This window comes from Anguilla rostrata, chromosome 8 (genome assembly GCF_018555375.3).
Source record: "Anguilla rostrata isolate EN2019 chromosome 8, ASM1855537v3, whole genome shotgun sequence".
NCBI classification, from domain to species: domain Eukaryota; kingdom Metazoa; phylum Chordata; class Actinopteri; order Anguilliformes; family Anguillidae; genus Anguilla; species Anguilla rostrata.
This window is the reverse complement of record NC_057940.1, coordinates 6,190,561-6,211,061: the sequence shown is the minus strand read 5'-3', so window position 1 is coordinate 6,211,061 and position 20,501 is coordinate 6,190,561. Positions and strand designations below refer to the sequence as shown.

General features: G+C 48.0%; 1 protein-coding gene across 1 annotated transcript in view; it reads right to left on the bottom strand.

The window, feature by feature from the left end:
* zcchc2 (zinc finger, CCHC domain containing 2) overlaps positions 1–20,501 on the bottom strand; it is a 42,218-nt gene extending 21,717 nt beyond the window's left edge. The window contains 4 exon segments of the mRNA XM_064346075.1: positions 34–105; positions 10,717–10,787; positions 10,967–11,084; positions 19,462–20,501. Coding sequence (XP_064202145.1) covers positions 34–105; positions 10,717–10,787; positions 10,967–11,084; positions 19,462–20,238 — 1,038 coding nt within the window. The 5' untranslated portion in view covers positions 20,239–20,501.

Here is a 20,501-nt window from a genome sequence, read left to right as displayed (position 1 = left end):
ATTGACAGTTTTTTTGGAAGTTTTCCCCCTCACCTTTAACAAAAAGTCCTCTAGCTCATGGTGCGTCTTGGTCACGTTTGTGGAAGTGGAGTCTGACCATTTCACCTGAAACAGAGGGGCCGTTGTTACAATTCAGATTCCCCTTTCCTGAACTCGCAACGTTTACTGTAAACAGCTTTTAACCTCAGTAGCAACCCGTTAAAAATGACACGGCAATGCAAAGCAGAAGATTTCAGAAACGCACGCAAATGTATTACCGTCTTCAGTTCACGGCAGAGTTACGTTTTCGTTTTATGGAATCGCGATGGTTTTTAAATTAAGTCGTCGCGCGTTTGTGGCACGATATTTCCTCTGTTTATTTTACAGCTATGAATCACAAAGTTCTACAGACAGTTAAATGCTTGGCGTCAACGGTCAAGTGCGGAACATAAATCGCTCTTTGTAATTCTAATTTTCTGAAAATAAACACGGAATGAAATGCGTCTCAGAGGTTCTGTCTTAATATTCGGAAGACAAACATCGGCTCAAAAACAGACGTCCAAGTTGGACGATGTTAAAACGCGAGGACCGCCCCGCAACGGCAGGGGAGAACGAAACAAAACCTAAACCCCGTCCCAAAATCCAAAGCTATCTGCATGCGGAAAATAAATATTTTTCCTCGGCGTGACCAACTCGAGACTAAACAACGTCCACAGGCAAGCCTTCAATATAAACACAGCGGTCTGCACAGAAAAAAACTGCATTTTACACTGTCCCGTTTACGCGTACTATATGTAGGCTACAGGAGAGAATTACTTATATACCATAGTCATGCAAGCCCGGCAAAACGTGTAGGCTATTTATTTTTACCAATTACTCAAACAGGTGGCTCATAGAAAAGAAAAACACTCCAAGAGAAGTAGGATTTTACACTGGACATGTGTAAAAGACAATACTGCACTGTAAATACAGTCAACACGGGACAGTAGCACAGCACAGAAGGGAGAGATTTAGGGCTCAATGTAGGGCAAGGGAATTTTGGGAAGTCAGATGGGTGACGCGGGCATTCGTCAAATTCTACGCTCGTAATGGAGCTTTTAAAACGTCACGACCGCGCGAAAAGGGTTAACTGCTTTTTTTTAGGTCGCGGTGGAAGAAGGAACAGGCTGTTTGCGTTTGAATAGAACCCTTTCTCCCGGCGCTAAAACGGAAAAATCTGTGAAATGCGAGGCGATACCCTCGGACGTTCCGAGCATGCTCCCGAACGCTGCGGCCGCCAGAGCTCAACAATGAGGCATGTGAACGAGTGAGAGAGAGAGAAGGGGGGGGGGGGGGAGATAGAGATGGTGGAAGGGGAGAGAGATAGAATGAAAGAGGGGAAGGGAGAGTGAGAGCAGGGAGGGGAGGGGGAGAGAGAGATATAGAGATAGACAGCGAGCAAGAAAGAGTGTGTGTGAGTAAAAGAGCGTGTGCGACATGTGAGAGCGTATGAGTGCACGAGGGCATGAGAGAGCGAGGGAGAGGGAGAGACACAGAGAGAGGAAAAGAGAGAGGAAAAGGGAGACGCAGACAGAGCTCTCTTTCCTGGGGGCCTTTTCCAGACCGAGCCCTGAACAGGGCAGGCAGCGGAAGGGAAAGCCCCTTCTGGAGTCCCGACTCACTAGGGAGTCCGCCGAGGAACCTGCGGTCCCCTTAGCAACCACGCGGCGGGTTCCGCGTTTCCCGGGACGACGCCCGCCTCGGGAGCGCTCGAGGAAAAAGCACCAGGCGCCTAATGAAGACTCAGTCTCAGTCCGCTGTCACGCATGCCTGGAGAACATGTGTGATAAGGAAAGGTGGGGCGTACGATCCGTGTATCTTGACTTGGCTCGTTACCATCTTCCCTGTCAGAACTGCAATTCGGTCCTTTTTCCCGGGCATCGTGAGCAGAAGGGATCACACTCACTTCTCCACTCTCATATCTCACACAGTCAGCCGCCATTGCCGCTGCTCTTCTATACCGCTGCACGCCATGCACCTCAGGCTGAGGTGCACAGGGACCCAAACTCCTCAGAGAATCGGGCAGTGACGTTAATCCACCTCATCTGAAACAGGGAGAGGATGATTTAGGTCACCCATCCTGACTGGGGAAGAGGCAAGCAGTCAGGCTTCTTTTTTTTTTCTTTTCTTTTTTTTTTTAAACCCAGAAAGACTGACGTCAGCTTTGTGAAAGCAAGTCCGGAACTGCGTTTGGCATTCTCGGCATCGCCGGAGACGCCGTGCCAACGCCGAATTCCCAAGCCTAGCGGACGTCTTTGCCGTTTCCCTCGCTAAGTGGATCCGTTAATATCGAGCAGATGAAACGCGTGTGAGCCTCTGATTGTTACCCGCTGTGGTATCCATCAAGTATGCGGCAGCTGTTTGTTCAGGATACGGCCAGAAACATGAGAATATAAATTTCAGGCAGCCCAGTGAACTCTAACATTAAACCTTTTAGGTGTGAGATCACAAACATGTGATTACACTGTTCTTGTCATTCTAATGCTGATGTGACAATCACTGCTTGTAATTGAAAGCAGGGGGAGTTCTAGAACACTGACTTGAAATTCTGAAGAAAAAAAACATTCCAAAAAACCTGCTCTTCAAAGGGTTAAAGAGGAACAGGAAGTGAGTGTGCCAATGCTCCAGAACATTCCGTCAGCATTTCAGAAAACGCTCAGATCTCTGGAAGATAATTCTAGCACACTCATGCTTTATCAGCCAGTTGAAATTAGACACAAAATCTAAGAAGTGGCTTTTGGCTAGGTTTTTGCACTTGGATCCAGAAGAAATACACAGGGACGTCTAACTCAATCCACAAACATCACAGGAGACTTCTAGAACATTCTGAGTGGAACGTAGCCAGGTTATCTGAGAGGCCTTCAAGAATTCCATCAGAGCACAGCTGCTTTTCAAACAAACATGCCATTAAAACCGGTAGACAGGCTATGGTGGTAAACATGGCTCATAGCAACAAACGCGATTTCCGGGAATCTATCACAATCAATTTAGTATCAGATTTCAGTGCACACGCACAGCAAGCTTATTGGGCCGTGACTTAACTTGGGAAATAATTCTAGCACACAACAATTTAAAGATAACTACCCCCTCTCAGATACCGTCATAGGTACCTTACTTAACAACAGACGCAGTCAGCCCATAATGTTTCTGGTCGCCAAAGCACCTGTGCAAGCACGGACGAGGAACACCCCCCCCCCCCGCCTCCTCTCATTGGCCGAATCGCTCAACGAGGTCATAAGAGAGCCGGATGAACGCGGTGCCCGAGAGACTGAAATCAGATTGCACAAACGCCCCATAAAAAAGCCCAGAATGCACTGCAACTGCTCCACTGCAGAATGACTGCTCAAAATAATTTTGCAAAACCCCCGTAGCCCCATATTCTGGGCTGAGCTCAATAACCCATTTTCAATGACTGCAGAGTCTTCCCAGCTCCTGAAAATCAGAGGAAATCTCACTGGAATTCTGCAAATACTGGAAAAAACTGCAAAAAACTACAATATCTATAGACAATATAAAAAATGGCAAATAAAATGTAATGCAATACCTATAGACATCTAGTGCACATAACACAAGTAAACATCATTTTATGATAAATAGGGGGAGCGACGTTTCTTTTAATTAATATCTGTCTGAGGAGCAACATGAGCACAAATCACGAGACTCTTCTTGTGACAGTAGTTCACGGAGACGTCACATCGATGTTAGAATGTGACAGCCTACAGATCACGACAAGTCCCTCTCCTGCACCTCTCCTTACTGTGCGTAGGCCAACACTGCGCATTCTATCTGATCTCTTCACAAGCAGGCTTTGTTTTTGGCATCACCACCCTTTAGCTGTCTGGGAACCACCGTCACGTTTACGAGACGGTTCACCTCACTTATCGCATTTATTTCCCACGATGCCTCATGTTTCATCATCGTCGTCCTCCTTCATCCTGTCCGCAACGCACAGGAGAGACGCGAAACCACAGGCTTGAGGCTAAATGGTTTGCAATCTCGGGCCGTGTTTTCTAAAAAATCCATCCTAACTTTGTCTATTCATGCCCTTAGTTTCCCAGAATACCTCAATGAACTCTCTATCGAGCAACGTCTGCGGCCTATCAGTATACTAAAGCCTGGCTATTATTAGAAAGGAGACGGATAGCCTTCTAGTGCTTACTCACTTATTCCTGTCCTTGGGTTGTGTGTGTGTGCAGTAAAGCTGGAGAAAATGCTCTGCGATGCCTTTAGACAGGTCACCGCTGTAAAACATGTTTTAGACACACAAAAAGCAGCTGAATTGCAAGGGCGAATTAGCTTGTCATTGCTATACAACCACATAAAATGTCCCACCCTCTGGAACCAAACCGAGACTTTGGTGTTACTGTTACACCCCCCTACACAACATGCACACTCATGGATATAAACTGGACCATCACCGCTGGACCCAGTGGCTGGTTCTGACTGCGGCTCTGTGGATTGCCCCCCCCCCGGTTCAGAGAGCAGCTGGCCGGAGGTGGGTGGAGGATGGGCATCAGGGCGAACAGCCTGTCTCTCTCGGGTGGAGGATGGGCATCGGGGCGAACAGCCTGTCTCTCTCGGGTGGAGGATGGGCATCGGGGCGAACAGCCTGTCTCTCTCGGGTGGAGGATGGGCATCGGGGCGAACAGCCTGTCTCTCTCGGGTGGAGGACGGGCATCAGGGCAAACAGCCTGTCGCTCTCATCCAACACCGTTCCCGGGAGGCATGCGAACGCCGCCTCCGCCCACGCCTGCCTCTCGAGGCCGGCGACGCCGTCCTCGAGGACATCAAAGCTGTCTCTCTCGGTAGAGGTGCACCAACCGCCGCGTGCACACCTCCTAGGAGCAACAGCCGCTCTCTGGGAGGTGCATCGCAACAGCGTCTCCGGGAGATCATAACATTCTCCATCAACTCACCGACCACCGCCCACCCTCAGCTCGCACCCCATCGCTTCAGAGGCAGCGTGCAACGAGCAAGAGCCATCCACCTACTGTCGACCGAACTCCACACGCACAAACCCCCACCACCAAGCTTTGGTCTGAATAAAGAAAATCTCACTCACAGCACCACCCTCAGCTCCACCCAAACCTTATGGGTGTCTGAATAAACATCTCACTCCACGGCACTACCCTCAGCTCCACCCAAAACCTTACGGGCGTCTGAATAAAGAACATCTCACTCTTCAGCTCCAACCGAAACCCCACAGGCATTCTGAATAAAGAACATCTCACTCCACAGCACCACCCTCAGCTCCACCCAAACCTTACGGGCGTCTGAATAAAGAAAATCTCACTCTACAGCACCACCCTCAGCTCCACCCAAACCTTATGGGTGTCTGAATAAACATCTCACTCCAGCCCACCTAAAGCCCACCCAACCTTACGGGCGTCTGAATAAAGAACATCTCACTCCACAGCACCACCCTCAGCTCCACCCAAAACCTTACAGGCGTCTGAATAAAGAACATCTCACTCTTCAGCTCCAACTGAAACCCCACAGGCATTCTGAATAAAGAAAATCTCACTCTACAGCACCACCCTCAGCTCCACCCAAAACCTTACGGGCGTCTGAATAAAGAACATCTCACTCTTCAGCTCCTACCGAAACCCCATAGGCATTCTGAATAAAGAACATCTCACTCCACAGCACCACCCTCAGCTCCACCCAAACCTTACAGGTGTCTGAATAAAGAACATCTCACTCCATGGCACCACCCTCAGCTCCACCTAAACCTTACGGGTGTCTGAATAAAGAACATCTCACTCTACAGCACCACCCTCAGCCGACCGCGGAGGATTTTTCTCAGAACCCGTTCTGAGGCTGCTACGGGGAGAAGCCCGTCTGCCTTGGTTCCAGACACAACAGCGGAGCGCCCAGGATCCCAAAACTCAGATGCCCGCGCCGATAACCGACGAAGTTCGCGGTTTAATTACGCCATTTTTCCTTTCTCCCGGACGCGTGGGTGTGGAAGTGTTCGCTCAGCCCCGCCCCGCGGCCCTGGCGTCCGTTCCAAAAGCCAGATAAACATTTAGCGCTTACGAGTGTTAAGAGATGGGCCGGGCGGCCATCTTGTTTGTTTGGATGCTGCCTAGCGGATGTATCTGATGCAGACGCTGCTGTGCTGGCTACGGCAGGAAACAGTGCTTATCTGCAGGGTGCAACAGACCAAGGCAATATTTTGACTCGCACAAGGCAGCGAAATTACAAATCACAGTGAGATATTTTTTTTTGTTTGTTTTTTTTTTTACAATATCATTACAGATGCAGTATTTCTTCTTTAAACACAGGGATGCTGTGGTATAGGGCTCAGCAGAGTTAAATGCTACTTCCTGGAGGGATGTGACTGGCTGGTGAGAGGTGGCAGGGGGGGTTGGAAAGATCACCCTGGACCCCCCCCCCCTCCCTCCCTTCTCTATCCTCATGGGGTCATCAGCATGAGCAAACGAAACACAAGAGGGATAATCCCTACTTGGCACATTAAATACTACTGGCCCCAGTTAAACAAAGGGGGAGATGTGTTCTGACAGAGCACACACACACGTGCAGACAAATCTGTGTGTACACACACAAACCACACACGCAGAAATGAGAGGTTAAGGCTCATTTATATGCGCGTATTATATATTCTGTGTTCAGCTGTGCAGTACCACAGGAGGAGATTTTGGTGCTGCTTTGGTAAAACACACCCAGCTGCTGGACTGAAGGAAATCACCCTTCTGCTGCAGGGGATGAGCGGCCTGGACTAGAGAGAGATCCACACGCTTCACCCAGAGAAGCAGCTGCTAATGCCCAGTCCCTGTCTCTCTCTCCCTCCCTCTATATCTCTGTCTGTCTCTCTATCTCTCTCTCTCTCTCTCCCTCCCTCTCCCTCCCTCACTCTCCCTGTCTCTCCCTCCCTCACTGTCTCTCTCCCCCTCTCTCTGTATCGGTCTATCACTCTCTCTCCCCCTCTCTCCCCCTCTCTCTGTACCTGTCTTCTCTGTCTCTCTCCACTCTCCTCATTAGTCTCCTCCCTCTCTGTACTCTGTCTTCTCTCTGTCTCTCTCTCCATCTCCCTCCCTCGCTCTCTCTCCGTCTCTCCCTCCCTCACTGTCTCTCTCTCTCACATTCTCTCTCGTGCCTTTTCTCTCTACTCTTTTCTCTCTTACTCACTCACTCTCCCTTGCACTCTCGCACCCTTTTCTCTCTCTCATGCGCGCCTGTGTGCAGACGCCAAGATGTGCGAGCCAGTTCATCCTTTTTTTTTTGTTGTTTGTTTTTACTACCTTTTGCAGTAAAGCCAGAGACAGTACAGCAGCTTCTCCTCTGCCAGTCGGGGCTCTGTGATTTCAAACCGGAGCCACAGAGAAATGAACCCTTTCACCTCGGCCGCTGTGGCGGTTTCTGCTTTACCGCCAATCAAAATCCCCCCCCCGAGGCGAACGTCAGCGCCGCTCGCGAGAAGCAGCTCGCCATCCACCTTGTTCCTGACCTCTGACCTTTCCCCAGAGTGCTTTGCTTGAGGGGAAAAAAAAAAATAAAAACCAAGCAGTAACTTCTCCATTTACGTCGCCAGGAAACCCACGGCAAGCAGACGAAATGGTGTTTAAAAAAAAAAGAAAAGAGAAAAAAAGTCAGACATGGCTCAGTTTCATTAATGAATGAATGAATGAATGAATGAAGAATTAACGAGAACAGGAACAAGATGTCTGCGCCCGCGGCAGTGCCCACAGTAAAAATCCACACCGGTTTCCCTGGATACCAGTATACCGTGAGTACCATAGATACGGCCAAGCGCCAAACGGGGCCTAGCGATGCCAGACAGCGTGACCCGAACCCGAACCCGCGCTGTGACTGTGAATCAGCTGAAAGAGCACTAGGGGGGGGGGGGGGGGGTAGAGGGGGGGTAAGAGTAATGTTTAGGGACAAACTGTCCGTCCTGGATCCGGGGCTTGCATAAAGACTTCCTCTCTCCGTCGGGCCGACGGGTGATCCATCACCCCCACCGCCCCAGCTCCGCCACCCGCCGCTCCCACCCGCTCTCTTAGGAGAGGAGGTCATTTCAGGTCTCCGGCTCAATGATTGCGCTCGGCTTGGCACAAGGGCGTTCCCAGACAGCTAAACCACCCCCCCCCACCCCCCCACCCCGCCCGTACAGCGAGCTCCGTCTCCGCGCGGTGCGGGGGAAACGGATCAGAACAAAGACAGCGGCGGCTAGGCTCCGCGCGCAGCGTACACACCCCCCCCGCCAGTGATTTGGATCAGAGGAGGAAGGTTGTCAGCTGTCCCGTCTGTCCCGCTACGGTCCAGCGGAACCGCGGACCAGGGATGCTGATTTGGTTGGAGGAACCGTTACAACCAAACACGGTTACAATAGAGTGCGGTTATGACCCAGTGCGGTTATGACCCAGTGCGGTTATGACCCAGTGCGGTTATGACCCAGTGGGGTTATGACCCAGTGCGGTTATGACCCAGTGCGGTTATGACCCAGTGGGGTTATGACCCAGTGCGGTTATGACCCAGCGCGGTTATGACCCAGTCTGACATCCGTTATGACTGACATCCGTGAGGCTGGAGGGCTTTGTTGGGGAGTGATCACTGATCAGCAGGTTTAGAGAATCTGGGAGTTTGGGGGGGCACTCATTAGGGGTACGGGCATCACAGCCTGACTCCACGCGAGCGGACAGCTCAGGTCACCGGGCCGGCGAATCAGACTCTAGAAAACCTGCCCCGCATGAAGGACTGACAGGGACACCCATGTGACCCGGCGTTTGGGCGAACCTGAAAGCGTCTGCTGAGCTTCGGAGCAAGGAAAAGCGCTTAGGCACAGCCCCCCCCCCCCCTTCTGAGCCCGATTATTTAAACAGGTCTCTGCCGGGACGTTCACAAATCATCAGAAACACGACGCCAACCCAACACGGGGCCAGATAAAACACAGGGATCCACGTAAAGGCTAATAAACTCCAAACACATGGGCTCAGCGCTTCCTGTGTGTGTGTGTGTGTGTGTGTGCGTGTGTGTGTGTGTGTGTGTGTGTGTGTGTGTGTGTGTGTGTGTGCGTGTGCGTGTGTTAGTGTGCGTGTGCATGCTTGTGTGTGTGCACATGTGTGTGTGTGTGTGTGTTAGTGTGCGTGTGCATGCTTGTGTGTGTGTGCACATGTATGCGTGTGCATTTGTGTGTGTGTGTGTTAGCGTGTGCGTGTGTTAGTGTGCGTGTGCACATGTATGTGTGTGCATGCATGTGTGTGTGTTAGTGTGTGCGTATTTGTGAGGCTAAACCCATTGGCTGTCTCAATCTCAACTCAGGTAAACACCACACATCCAGGACCTGCAGAATGTGATAAGAAATAAAAACAGTTTTTCCCTGAAATCGGGCCCGGATCAGCGAGCCACATCCGTCTGCACATACACCCCCCAACCCCAACCCCACCCACCCCCCCCCCACCCCCACCCCCAAAAGCAGTGGTATCAATGATATAACACTTGCAGGAAAGCATAGTGGTGACAGAGAGGTCTCTAACAGAGAGGAACAGTTTTGGGTCAGTTCAGTCAAGTTAATAATTGACAGCAGAAGGCAGTTCCACCCGTTCTGGACTTCATATTGTTCTGAACAATTTTTAAGTTGAATATTTTCCACAAGATAAACAACAAAACAACAACTATTATAATTGGGGGGGGGCAAAGATTAAAAAATAAATAAAGCCACATTTTCATTTTTCTAAAGTTGGTGAACATTTGAGTGAATTGCATACACCAAAGAAACCGGCCGTAAAAATTAATTTCACAACTCAAAATATTAGTTAAATGTGAAGAAAACAAATTGCATTTGAAAGAGCTAATGAAGAGTGGCATATTTTAATTTGCTTTAAACTTTGTTTGTCTGCTGTATACATCCCTCAAGCTTCTGACATCATTGCTGAATGATCCATAAATGTCTTCCAGTGTATGAGCCATTCATTTAGAAATGAGCCAAGCAGCACTCTACAGCAAGAGCATCATGCCCCAAAAATGGAACCAGCCAATGAGATCATCTCCCCTGAATACCCAGGCGCTAGTAGTGTTTGGGAAGCGTCCTGTGCTGCCTATTGGAGGACTCAACAGCACGTAGCAGGCTGCAAAATGACTGGAACGCAGCTGGGGTATCACATGACAGCTACGAGTCAGAGCACCCGCATGCAGACACTGTGTCCTGCAGAGGTGCAGAGAAGGCGTCACAAGAGCATCACGCCCCAAAAATGGAACCAGCCAATGAGATCATCTCCCCCGAATACCCGGGCACTAGTAATGTTTGGGAAGTGTCCTGTGCTGCTCATTGGAGGACTTAGTGAAACGCAGCTGGGGTATCACATGACAGCTATGAGTCAGAGCGCCCGCATGCAGACACCGTGTCCTGCGGCGACGCAGAGGAGGCGGAGTCAGTCCGAGGCGCCCGTGCTCCTTCTCCACGCGCGTCGTTACCCGCGCAAAGCCAAGAGAATGCCTGCGACGCCTTTCCTACGACCATTCGCCAGGTGAAGAAGCCATCTGCTCCCCCGGGATGCTGGGTAAGGGGACAGGTGGCCCGCGGCGCTAGTGACTGCTGGCGCGCCGGACTGCGCTGGGCCCGGGTACGAGAGCGGACAGCCGGAAAGGAGGGACCCCGCCGCACCCCGCCGCACCCCCCCGCACCCTAAACACCCCGACACCCCCACGCGGGACAGAGAGAGGTGCACCCCGTACCTCGAAGCTGAACTCCCTCTCTGCTCCTCTCCTGGAGATCCCCTTCAGCACGATCCTCTCGATGTGCACGGCTAAAAGGCAAACGGGAAGGGGAGGAGTCAGGGCACAGACAGGAAGAGGAAGTGCCCGCGTTCATACAGAAACAAACCAGTTCATTCACACACAGGCCTCTCCGTGCACGTGTTTGTATGTGCACGTGTGGGGTGAGGTGGGATGGAGGGTGGGGGGTTTAAAATCGGGGGGCACTTACCCTCTCTTTGGGGTGCTCTGGCCGTGGGGGGGCCTGCGTGGGGGGCCGACTGCACGCTGTCCCGCGGGCTGGCCTCAGTGCTGGGGGAGAGGTAGGCCGCTTTGGGCACCTCGGGCTGCTGTAAAACCGAGAGACAGAGGAAACGCGTCACTCGCCAGAACGGCTGTGATTGGACGGCCATGCCGAGGATGACTCTCCGCCAGCCAATAGATCTCTAGACCCCAAACTCCTGGCCAATCTAAGGGCCAGAGCGGCTGGGGGCATGTTAAACCTCTACAGCAGGGGGCTCAGTGAGATTACAGAGGGAGGATGGAGGATGGAGGGAGAGGGGGAGAGAGAGAGATAGAAAGCGAGAGCGAGAGAGAGATTGTATATCATATGGCATACATACAACATCATATGGTATGTTGTTTATGTTGTGTGTGTATAATGCGTGTATATTAATTACCAGGTTGTGCAGTTGTTTTTTGTTCTTGTAGTTGTTTGCTATTATTATTATTGTTGTTGTTTGCTTTGGCAACACAGTGCATGTGATGCCAATAAATCTGTGGAAACTGAGGAACAGAGAAAGCGAGAGAGAGAGAGAGAGAGAGACGGAGAGAGAGGGAAAGAAAGAGAGAAAGAGACCCCTGTCATGTGTGGCAGATACAGGGCTGGTATCTGTGTGCTTATCGGTTGGAAACGGGCGGTTCTGACTAATTCAATCAGACAGCTAGCCTGGGCTGAAGGTCACAGTAAAATGCAATTTGCACAAACACAGCGGAACAGCCACACAGCTGACCCGTCTGCAGACTGTGGGTCCAACAGGCAGCCAATGGAGCGGGGGAACAGCCGACAGGCAGCCAATGGATCAGGGGGACAGCCAACAGGCCGACCATTGGAGCAGGGGAACAGCCAACAGGCTGACCAATGGAGCAGGGGAACAGGTTACAGTATCACACCTGTTGAAGGGCAGTGTTGACCCTTTAGGCATCTTGCTATTGCTCTCTCTCTCACTCTCTCACACAAACACACGCACACATGCGCACAACAAATAAACATTCAAGAGGCATATTTATAAATCGCACGTTCATTAGAAATATATCCTACCGTATACCTTTCTCAATAAATATCAGTTATTAGATTACAGCCCTAGTGAGCACACACTAGACGTTCTGTTTCCTGCATGCCCATCTTTATACAGTATACGCACATCAGAGCTTATCTACAGTATACGACAAGCACGCGTCAGGTAGAGCGAGCACTGAACCCATGCCCCTGAGGTGCAAAGTGAGGGGGCTCTGACCATCTCACCACCTGGGCATGGGCAAGATTACCGAAAGGTGAAGCGGTGGCACTCTTAACAACCGCAGGGTCCGCACATTTCACCATCTCGCTGCGGGGGGGGGGGGGGGGGGGGTAATCATTAACCCCGCGGTGGTAAATTTAGACATTTCCGTAACGTGAAAAAAAAAAAACCATATCGGAGCAGGAACTGGCCTGTCGTGTCCGTCAGCGCCAAGTTCACCGAGAACGTGGAAAACTTTTTTTTTTGAGGCGGCAACAAACCCTTATCGTAATTTAGTTTCCAGTTGGGTGATAGCGGACATTTGTTAACAGAAATATATTTTTCTCAGATGTACTGGCTGAATTTCTTTAAAAGCCTTTTCATTTTTAATAAGTGACATTCATAATTGTATTGTATTGTTATAACCACCAGGTTATGGATTACACACAACTGAACCATGAAACTCACTGGCTATTATATATTTATTAATCACAGAGTTTTCTTAATTTCTCACTATGAACATGCACACACACTCATGTACACACACACACATGAACACACACACAGAATGCACACAAACAAAACCGTACGTGGTATGATGCTACGCGCTCACATACAAAGGCTAACTAATGCCTAAGATCTGCTGTAGTGCCACGAGTCTCACCATTTTAGGTAAGACAGCAAGTGGCTGCCATTACCATTACACACCACCATAAGCCGTCGATCTGACTGAAAGAATGTAGCCCACTGCAACAATCGAACGTTCTGATTAATTATACACCAGTCAGACAGCGTCGCAGGCGAAACGCCCTACTTTTTATGACTTCCAAGAACATTACAGCGCATTATCGCTGTCTTGACAGCTGGGAGCCTACAGTAATCAGATGGCCCTTGGGTGTACAGGAAAACAGAACTGCTCTATCTCCGCTATCTCTGCATCTGCTCTGGTGTGGGCATATGCTTTCTAGCAGCAGCTAGGCTACATGCAGTTAGCCATACTGTTCATTCAACCAGGCTGGCTTTGAAATCCTGCAACCCGACTATTAGTCACGCACCACGCAAGGGACCTGGAACCCTCGCTCTGCTGCGGATCTGGGTCAAATACGTAGGCTATTTGTTTTGGATTCAAATACTTTTCTACGCTTCACTGATCTTTTCTGGTGTATCGGAACCAATGAAATACTCTCAAAAAGTGTAAACCCTGCCTTCTGGTCATACTGGCGGGCTCTATTGCACCAGGCAAGATCAACAGAGCACAGAAAAGTATTCGAATCCAAAACAAACACGTATTTGACCCAGGTCTGCTCTGTTGCGCTTCTTCGTCAACGACGCCAACCTCCCGTCAGACGGAGGGTGAAACGGCGCGGTGTGAAGCGACGCGCTAACGTCGCTAACGTTTCACGGGAGGCCGCTGTTCCTCAGGTGAGCGGAAACGCCGCACTCCTTACAAAGAATGGGCGCCATTCGGCACGGGATTCCGGAGCAAGGCCTTCCAAAACCTGTCATGAGATGCCCGTCCACCGACCGAAACGCAGAGCCGAGGAGCGCGATTTGCCAGCAGGACCGCGCGGACGTCTTCACGTCCTCCGTTACGTACACCATGGCGCGGTTCAGATTGACTACACGCTCTCCTGTACAATTTTTTAGCTTTTACCAAAACAACACGAGCTGCAGCTCAGACAGCCTAGCCCTTATCGTCATCTGAAACCATACAAAAAGGAGCACAGGACCTCTGAATGAAGTTTTTGTACATAGCTCAAAAATTTTTTTAACTCTGAAGAAACTAAAATCTCAGGCAGGCATCCTCAGAGAATGAACTGGCTCCCACAATAAACCACGCAGACATCTAGGATTACCGTTAACCGAATTGATTTAGATCTTTGTTTTGGCCAGGGAGCGCTCCAGAGCTGTAAAGTAAAAGGCCTTATTGGGAGAGGTTGCAGCACTGCAGTTGCTCTTCTAATACCACGACGACCTAAATCTACACCGTGTGGCAGAAGCGCCTTCCGGCCACGGGCCAAGGCCGCACGGGGGGGGGGGGGGCGCGGGTCGTGCTGTCTGTTCTAACCCGGAACATCAGGTAATTGCGTCCCCGTATCCCACGGACACCGCGCTGTTGCCATGGCGATGATGACTGACTGCCCCAGGCCCGCTGTGTCTCCTAATGCACCTGTTGGCAGAACGGCCCCCAATTTCAGGGCGGACAGCAGGATCGGTTCCTCGCTGCGCTTATTCCCGTTGACCCCCGACCCCCGGCCCGGCGCCGCAGGGCGAAGCAGATAATTTCCTTTCTCCATTACCGTGCCAGGCCAGCCTCGCGGCAAAGAGAAGTTCATTATATATCTGAACCCGGACTGAATTCCTGTTGCTGCCTGAAATGTTATATTATACGTCAGTAAAAAAAAAAAAAAAAAGTCTCCTGCAGATGGAAGTCGGTGGACAGGCGCTCTGTGAAGCCAGTGACAAGAAGAACGTTCCAGAACACTAACGGAGAGAATAACTATAGCAGTTGTGTAAATATATTCCTACCAACGAGCGGCCCGAATCTCAGGAGTGTCCGTTTGTGCCGATTCCATCCCTTCACTACTCTTCTCCCGAACCCTTGAAGTTTCTGAGGTTCGATAGATTTATTGACTCTCGTTTTGGGAGGGGAGGAAACGTTCTCCTCTCCATGAGTGTGGGAAAAACTGGAACGGCATCCCTGCATTTAAAGAGCATCACTGCAGAGACTTCGGGTTGGCTGCAGAATGTAAGTGCATTCATATGGGGTTATTCTCATTTTTGGCGGTGTGATATAGTTAACTGGTGTAAAAATGTGTCCAAATATTTGCATATCTTTGAACAAAAACTAAAACCAAACAGGATCCAGTGACAGACAATAATTCTGAAAACAGGAAACTGGTCAATAAGATTATCTTAAAAGGGCCATTCATATTAATTGTAGTTCAATATTACAATAATATGACGACTAATTTTACAGTAATAGGTTACACTTTAAAATATTCTTGTATATTCTTGAAGCCTTTATAAAGCATGTATAACAGTTTAATGACCACAACGCTATATCTTTATTCATGATGAATAAAAATTTGTGTGGAATTTGTGTAGAAATTTTGTCCTTAACAAGTGCCATTGTCTATTAGGCCCATGTCTTGCCCTAGAAATTTTTTGTGAGCTTGTTTTTCACACACCTGAATTTTCAGCATAAGCCCTTGGTGTTCTAATTACTGTAGATTTTTAACCTGAAGTCCAATACCTGTAAACTTCTTTAAGTAATAACAATTGGGGAAAATGGGAATCAAATAGCTAGTGGCAACAAATCTGCCAAATGCATGTTCAGAAACAAGGTCAAGAAAAACTCACAACCCTAGTTAGCCGAAATCATTTTACATAATATGGGTTAAGTCATTCTTCAAAAGCCTGGTATTTGTCTGAGTATAAAAGATGTTTGCATTGTAAATGAAGACAATCCACCCTGTAGAAATATTTTGTTCTCCCTGTTGTGTCAAAACTCTTTTTCTTTTTCTAAATTGCGTTTAAGAAAAGTTCTGAGACTGTACATGCCTATTTTTTCTAGCATGTCAAATGATTTTGAATCTGTTATTTTCAAGTGCAACTCTTTAACGCTTGTGTTTCCGCACCCTCCACTGTGGAACGAGTTTGAAAAGGAACTAATATATGCAGCGTTCTACTGTCCATTTCATAAACTGTTCATTTCAGTCATTCCGGAATGCTGATGTTCACATCTCTAAGATTCTACAGTGTGCTGCATATTATTCATTGCCATTTACATAGAGATCGGCGTGTTGTTTTCATATTGATGCTAAATAGCCATTCGATAGCACCTTAATTCAAAATGTAAAAAAGTAGGCCTACTTTGCATCCATTCCACTCTCCCCTGTTTACTTCCTGTTTCTGTGAAGATGACACCCTGTGAGGACCATTCTTCATAATGAATTTACACAGTCCCTCAACCTCCAAACTCACAAAATACCCCCTTATGGGCATGAACCACTTACAGTAAATTAAAGTGAATATTCTGAAAAGGCATGGACTAGCCTGGCAAACCAATCAGTGAACAGCTGTGATGTGATTTCAGAACAGCGACATCCATAACTACACCCTCAAACTCCTGTTGCTTCTCTTGAGAAGCGGTAGGCTAGATCTAATATTGGCACCAGAACACCGAAATTAATCCAACAGTAATTTCCACTGTGACAAAAAAAAAACTTATGTCATTAAGAACTATTTGCCTGACCATTTACCTACTTAAGTAAGTAACAACCTGAGCCTGTAACAAGGACTTTTAGTCATTTAACAGCAGTATAAATTTGGTGTCACAGACAACAACAAAAAAACGAAACACGTACGCACACGCACACTTGCTTCACTTAAGAGAAACAATGCGCAAATGTTTACCAAGTACCAAAGTGGAGCCAACATGGTTACTGTGGCCAGTACTGAGAACACCATTTGATACACAGGATTCTTCTGAAGACCAATAAGCTTCTTATTCCACCAATTTGCACTTCAATTGCGCAGTATGAAGTAGTGCCGGAGGAGCTCGATTCATAACCAGGAGGCAAAAAGATGAGATCAAAGATGTGGCACGGGTGCTGCACCTCTGGGCGAGGTGCTCGGTACATCAGAAATACCTTCGCAAAAATATGTCTAGGCGGATAAAATATGTAAGAACCTACGTCAGCTGCTCGGCTCGCTGAAGTGAAAGTAAAAGTGATATTATAAATATTCACAAATTGGAAAATATGATTAACAACAGGGTGAATGGACTTTTTAAAAGAATAATCGAGTAAACTACATACGTGCAACCTCAGGTTGTATAACGCCACAGAAAAACCTGCTTTGAAGTTAGGCTACTTTAAGTGCATTTTCTGGCTTTAGAGCACAATCCAATTAATGCCTCTGTCATCGTAAAGAGGGAAGTTTTTTTCAGAAACTTCTGCAAGTACCCAAATGATCCTTCCTCGCAAAAAAACGGTGCAAATTGAAATCTGGAAAGACTCCTAAAAGGGCACTACCTCTTTAAGCAAGCTCGTGTGTTGAGAGGGGAAAGCCCTCAGTCTCACGACACAAACCATACGGGAGCTCCCTCGATTACCATTGGTTAAACCGATGTGGGGATTTTAAATGTTAACTCCGTCTTTCATTCTCAAACTGTCAATCAAAGGAGGCCCGTACTGATTAACGCCCCGTTTAGAAACGCCCCATTTTTAATAAATAGAATAGCTAGCTGCTATAGACCACCTAGCTAATATAGACTAGACTAACTACTTACCACAGCAACAACTTTCACACACATACAAGACTGAAGACAGCAAACAAAAGCAGACCTAACTAACGGGCGTTATTCCACCGCCTGGAAGACAATCACGGCTTAATCTGTCTGCAATCCGCTTCACTCTGTCAACAAAACCCAAACGTTGGCTAATTTGCTAGCTCTAGCTGCTTTCCCAAACAGTTAGCACTACATTAGTCTACGTTAGCTACGCAGCTAATTAAAATGAACCACAATTATACCCAAATAAGTTACCGTCCTTGTTATGTAGCCATCTTACCAACACTAGGACATATAACTATTGGCATCCACCCCTAGTAGTAGTGTTTAAAGAAGTATCTTCTTTATTTTGGTCATCCACTAATTTTCCTACGTAGGTATGAGCCTAGGAACAAGCAAAATTGTCTAGCAAGTTAGTTATTCAACTAGGTTACTTGGATAGCGAGAAAGACATACATCACCATAAACTAGCCTGCTAGCTATCTACAAGTTCAGTTCGTGTGAAGCACATATTGAACTCAGTCTGTCATGAAATAATGTACGTAATAAGGCACGAACTTTGTAAACAAAAATGAGTAAGGGTGGAAGAGAATAACGTTGTCATTGTCTCAACGCAAAGCTATTTCCCATGCTAGCCCTAGCTGTAGCTATCCCCACCCCTCTCATAGTAGGGAGGGCAAAACGAAGCTTTAGAATGTCGCCAGCAGTGTATGCGCGTGAGCTTGACAATACATTTCTCACAGAAAAGGTCGTTTGTTACCTTTTTTTAGTTCATTACAGTGGTGATAGAAGTTACTAGAATTAAGTGGTACTGTGCTGTTAGTCTTTATTGATCGCTGTACAAGGTTAATGTGAAGTACCTAGCACAATCTGACAGTACTAACCCATAAAAATATACTTTGAATGGTACTTGGTCAATCGAACGGTAAATGTGAAAAACATTCGATTATAGTCAGCGGCACCGAAATTTTCTGTCACACCCTCGATAAACAGCAAAAGTCCCAGTAGAAGACTGAATTAAATCTTTAAAAGTTATATATTTTCTGAAAGCTTATCGATTCCGCTTGGCCGTAGTGAGTGAAACTAGGCGATCTGAGCATATAGTCGCTATGTAAATTACGTCAGAATGATTCAGCCTTGTTGTTTGCTACCTAAACTTCACAGCACACTCAAATCCCTTAGCATGCTTGTAGCATGAAGTGTCTACTTTCAAAATCCATTTAAACCATTCACAAATGACTTGGGACTTTGAAGTTATAAGTCGGGATGTATCAAGTGTCCAGTGAAAATACTGACCTGGCTCTCAGTCAGAATTCTGAGAGAACCAACTGCCATAAATGACCGCGTAAAATCAACCAGTAAGAGTTATTATGATGTCACTCGTTCAGAACCCCATAAATGTAAACAGTCGAATGTTCAGTGAAATCTATCGGTTTTCGGTGCCGTCGGAGTCCCGATCTTATCATTGATGGAATTTTGGGAAAGTGCGAGCTAAAAGGCCACAAAACAGCCAATATATCACATTAATATTCCATATATGTACGATCGCTGTTCACAATACGTTAATTTAAGGCTAAATTGGTATTTTAATCACAATACTTATGCTAATTTCCGGAAATAAATTTTTCGATTGTCCTCCCTACTCATAGGCTATATCATGCAGTGTCATGTGTTAGCACTAGCAGCCATTATTACAGCCAACTTTCATAACCATAACGCTAGTTAGTCAGTTATCCGACCTACTGTTACTGACTGGCTGCCATGTGTGTTAACTTGCTTGTAACAAGCCGTACAACTGGAGAGGGTTTTACTAACATCAGGTAGTAGCTTGACAGTTCTCTACAGTGGGTCGGTAGCGTTATGCGCGAGCAAGTTGGCTAATATGTAATGTAGCAGTTAGCGCTAGCGTTAGCTAGCTAGCATTTAGATTACCAGGGCGTTGGTGCGGTGTTGGTAGTGCTGCCTTTCTTCCTCTACGGCGGCATTGACTTTATCCAGTTGTGTCCTGACAGTTTCTCTCTGGTGAAAGTGGAACGCCGGGTGTAAAGAGGCCATTGTAAAAAGCAGCGCCAACTGTTCCAGCGCACCGGACCCTGGCTCCAGTGGAGGCCCGCAACGATGTCCTGACCTCCCTGTTTCATCTCCTTCCTCACTTTGGGAATTCTGGAAGTGCTCAGAGTCCCTATACGGTGAAAGTGGAAAGTCATAGTTTTTGAAGTACAAAGCAGAATCCACATGGCTCAATATTCGAAACAGTATTCCCGCACAATCCCTGTTTTCAGACCCCAAGAGAGACAGACAAACTAGCAGTTTAGATCGAACGACAGGGTCGGTAACGTCCGTCAGAAGGCCTAGATCGGTTGGACTGTTAGCTCTGGTCTCAAAGTCCCGTAGGACGTGGAAATCTTTCCGTGCAAGGTCCTCTAGGCAGGAGCCCAAAAAGCGGAGCTCCAGCGGCTGGCACATATGGAGCAATCCACACATAAACTCTATTCGCTTGGCCGGATTCAAATTCAAGCCAAACCACTCGAAAACAGCCTCTTTATCCAGCTGAGGTAGGGGGTATCCCAGTCCTCTCGTGGAATCCTCAAACCTGTTGGAAATCGAACTGGGAAAACGGAGATTGCAATCCGTTTTTTCCTGTTCCTCCTCGGCCGTATCGTCCCCTCCTTCCTCCGCCGTTCTCATGGGCAGTTTCATCTTAATCATTATCAACTCCGCGCGAATGGCAATGAAGCGAAAATCAAGGATGAAAACGCATCGTTCGTTTGTTTCACACGCTGGTCCGCGACGACGACTTGAACCGAGGGCGAAGTTTTACACAATATCGCGGAAAAATCACAGTGACACACGGTGTTATGGCTGTACCTCGATAGCCTGCTTTTGCTAGTTTACTCGACCACAGTGGAGTCTGGTTCGCTTTCCGAAATCATGTCAATCATTGCTGACTCCTCCTCTATTCGCTTTGATCC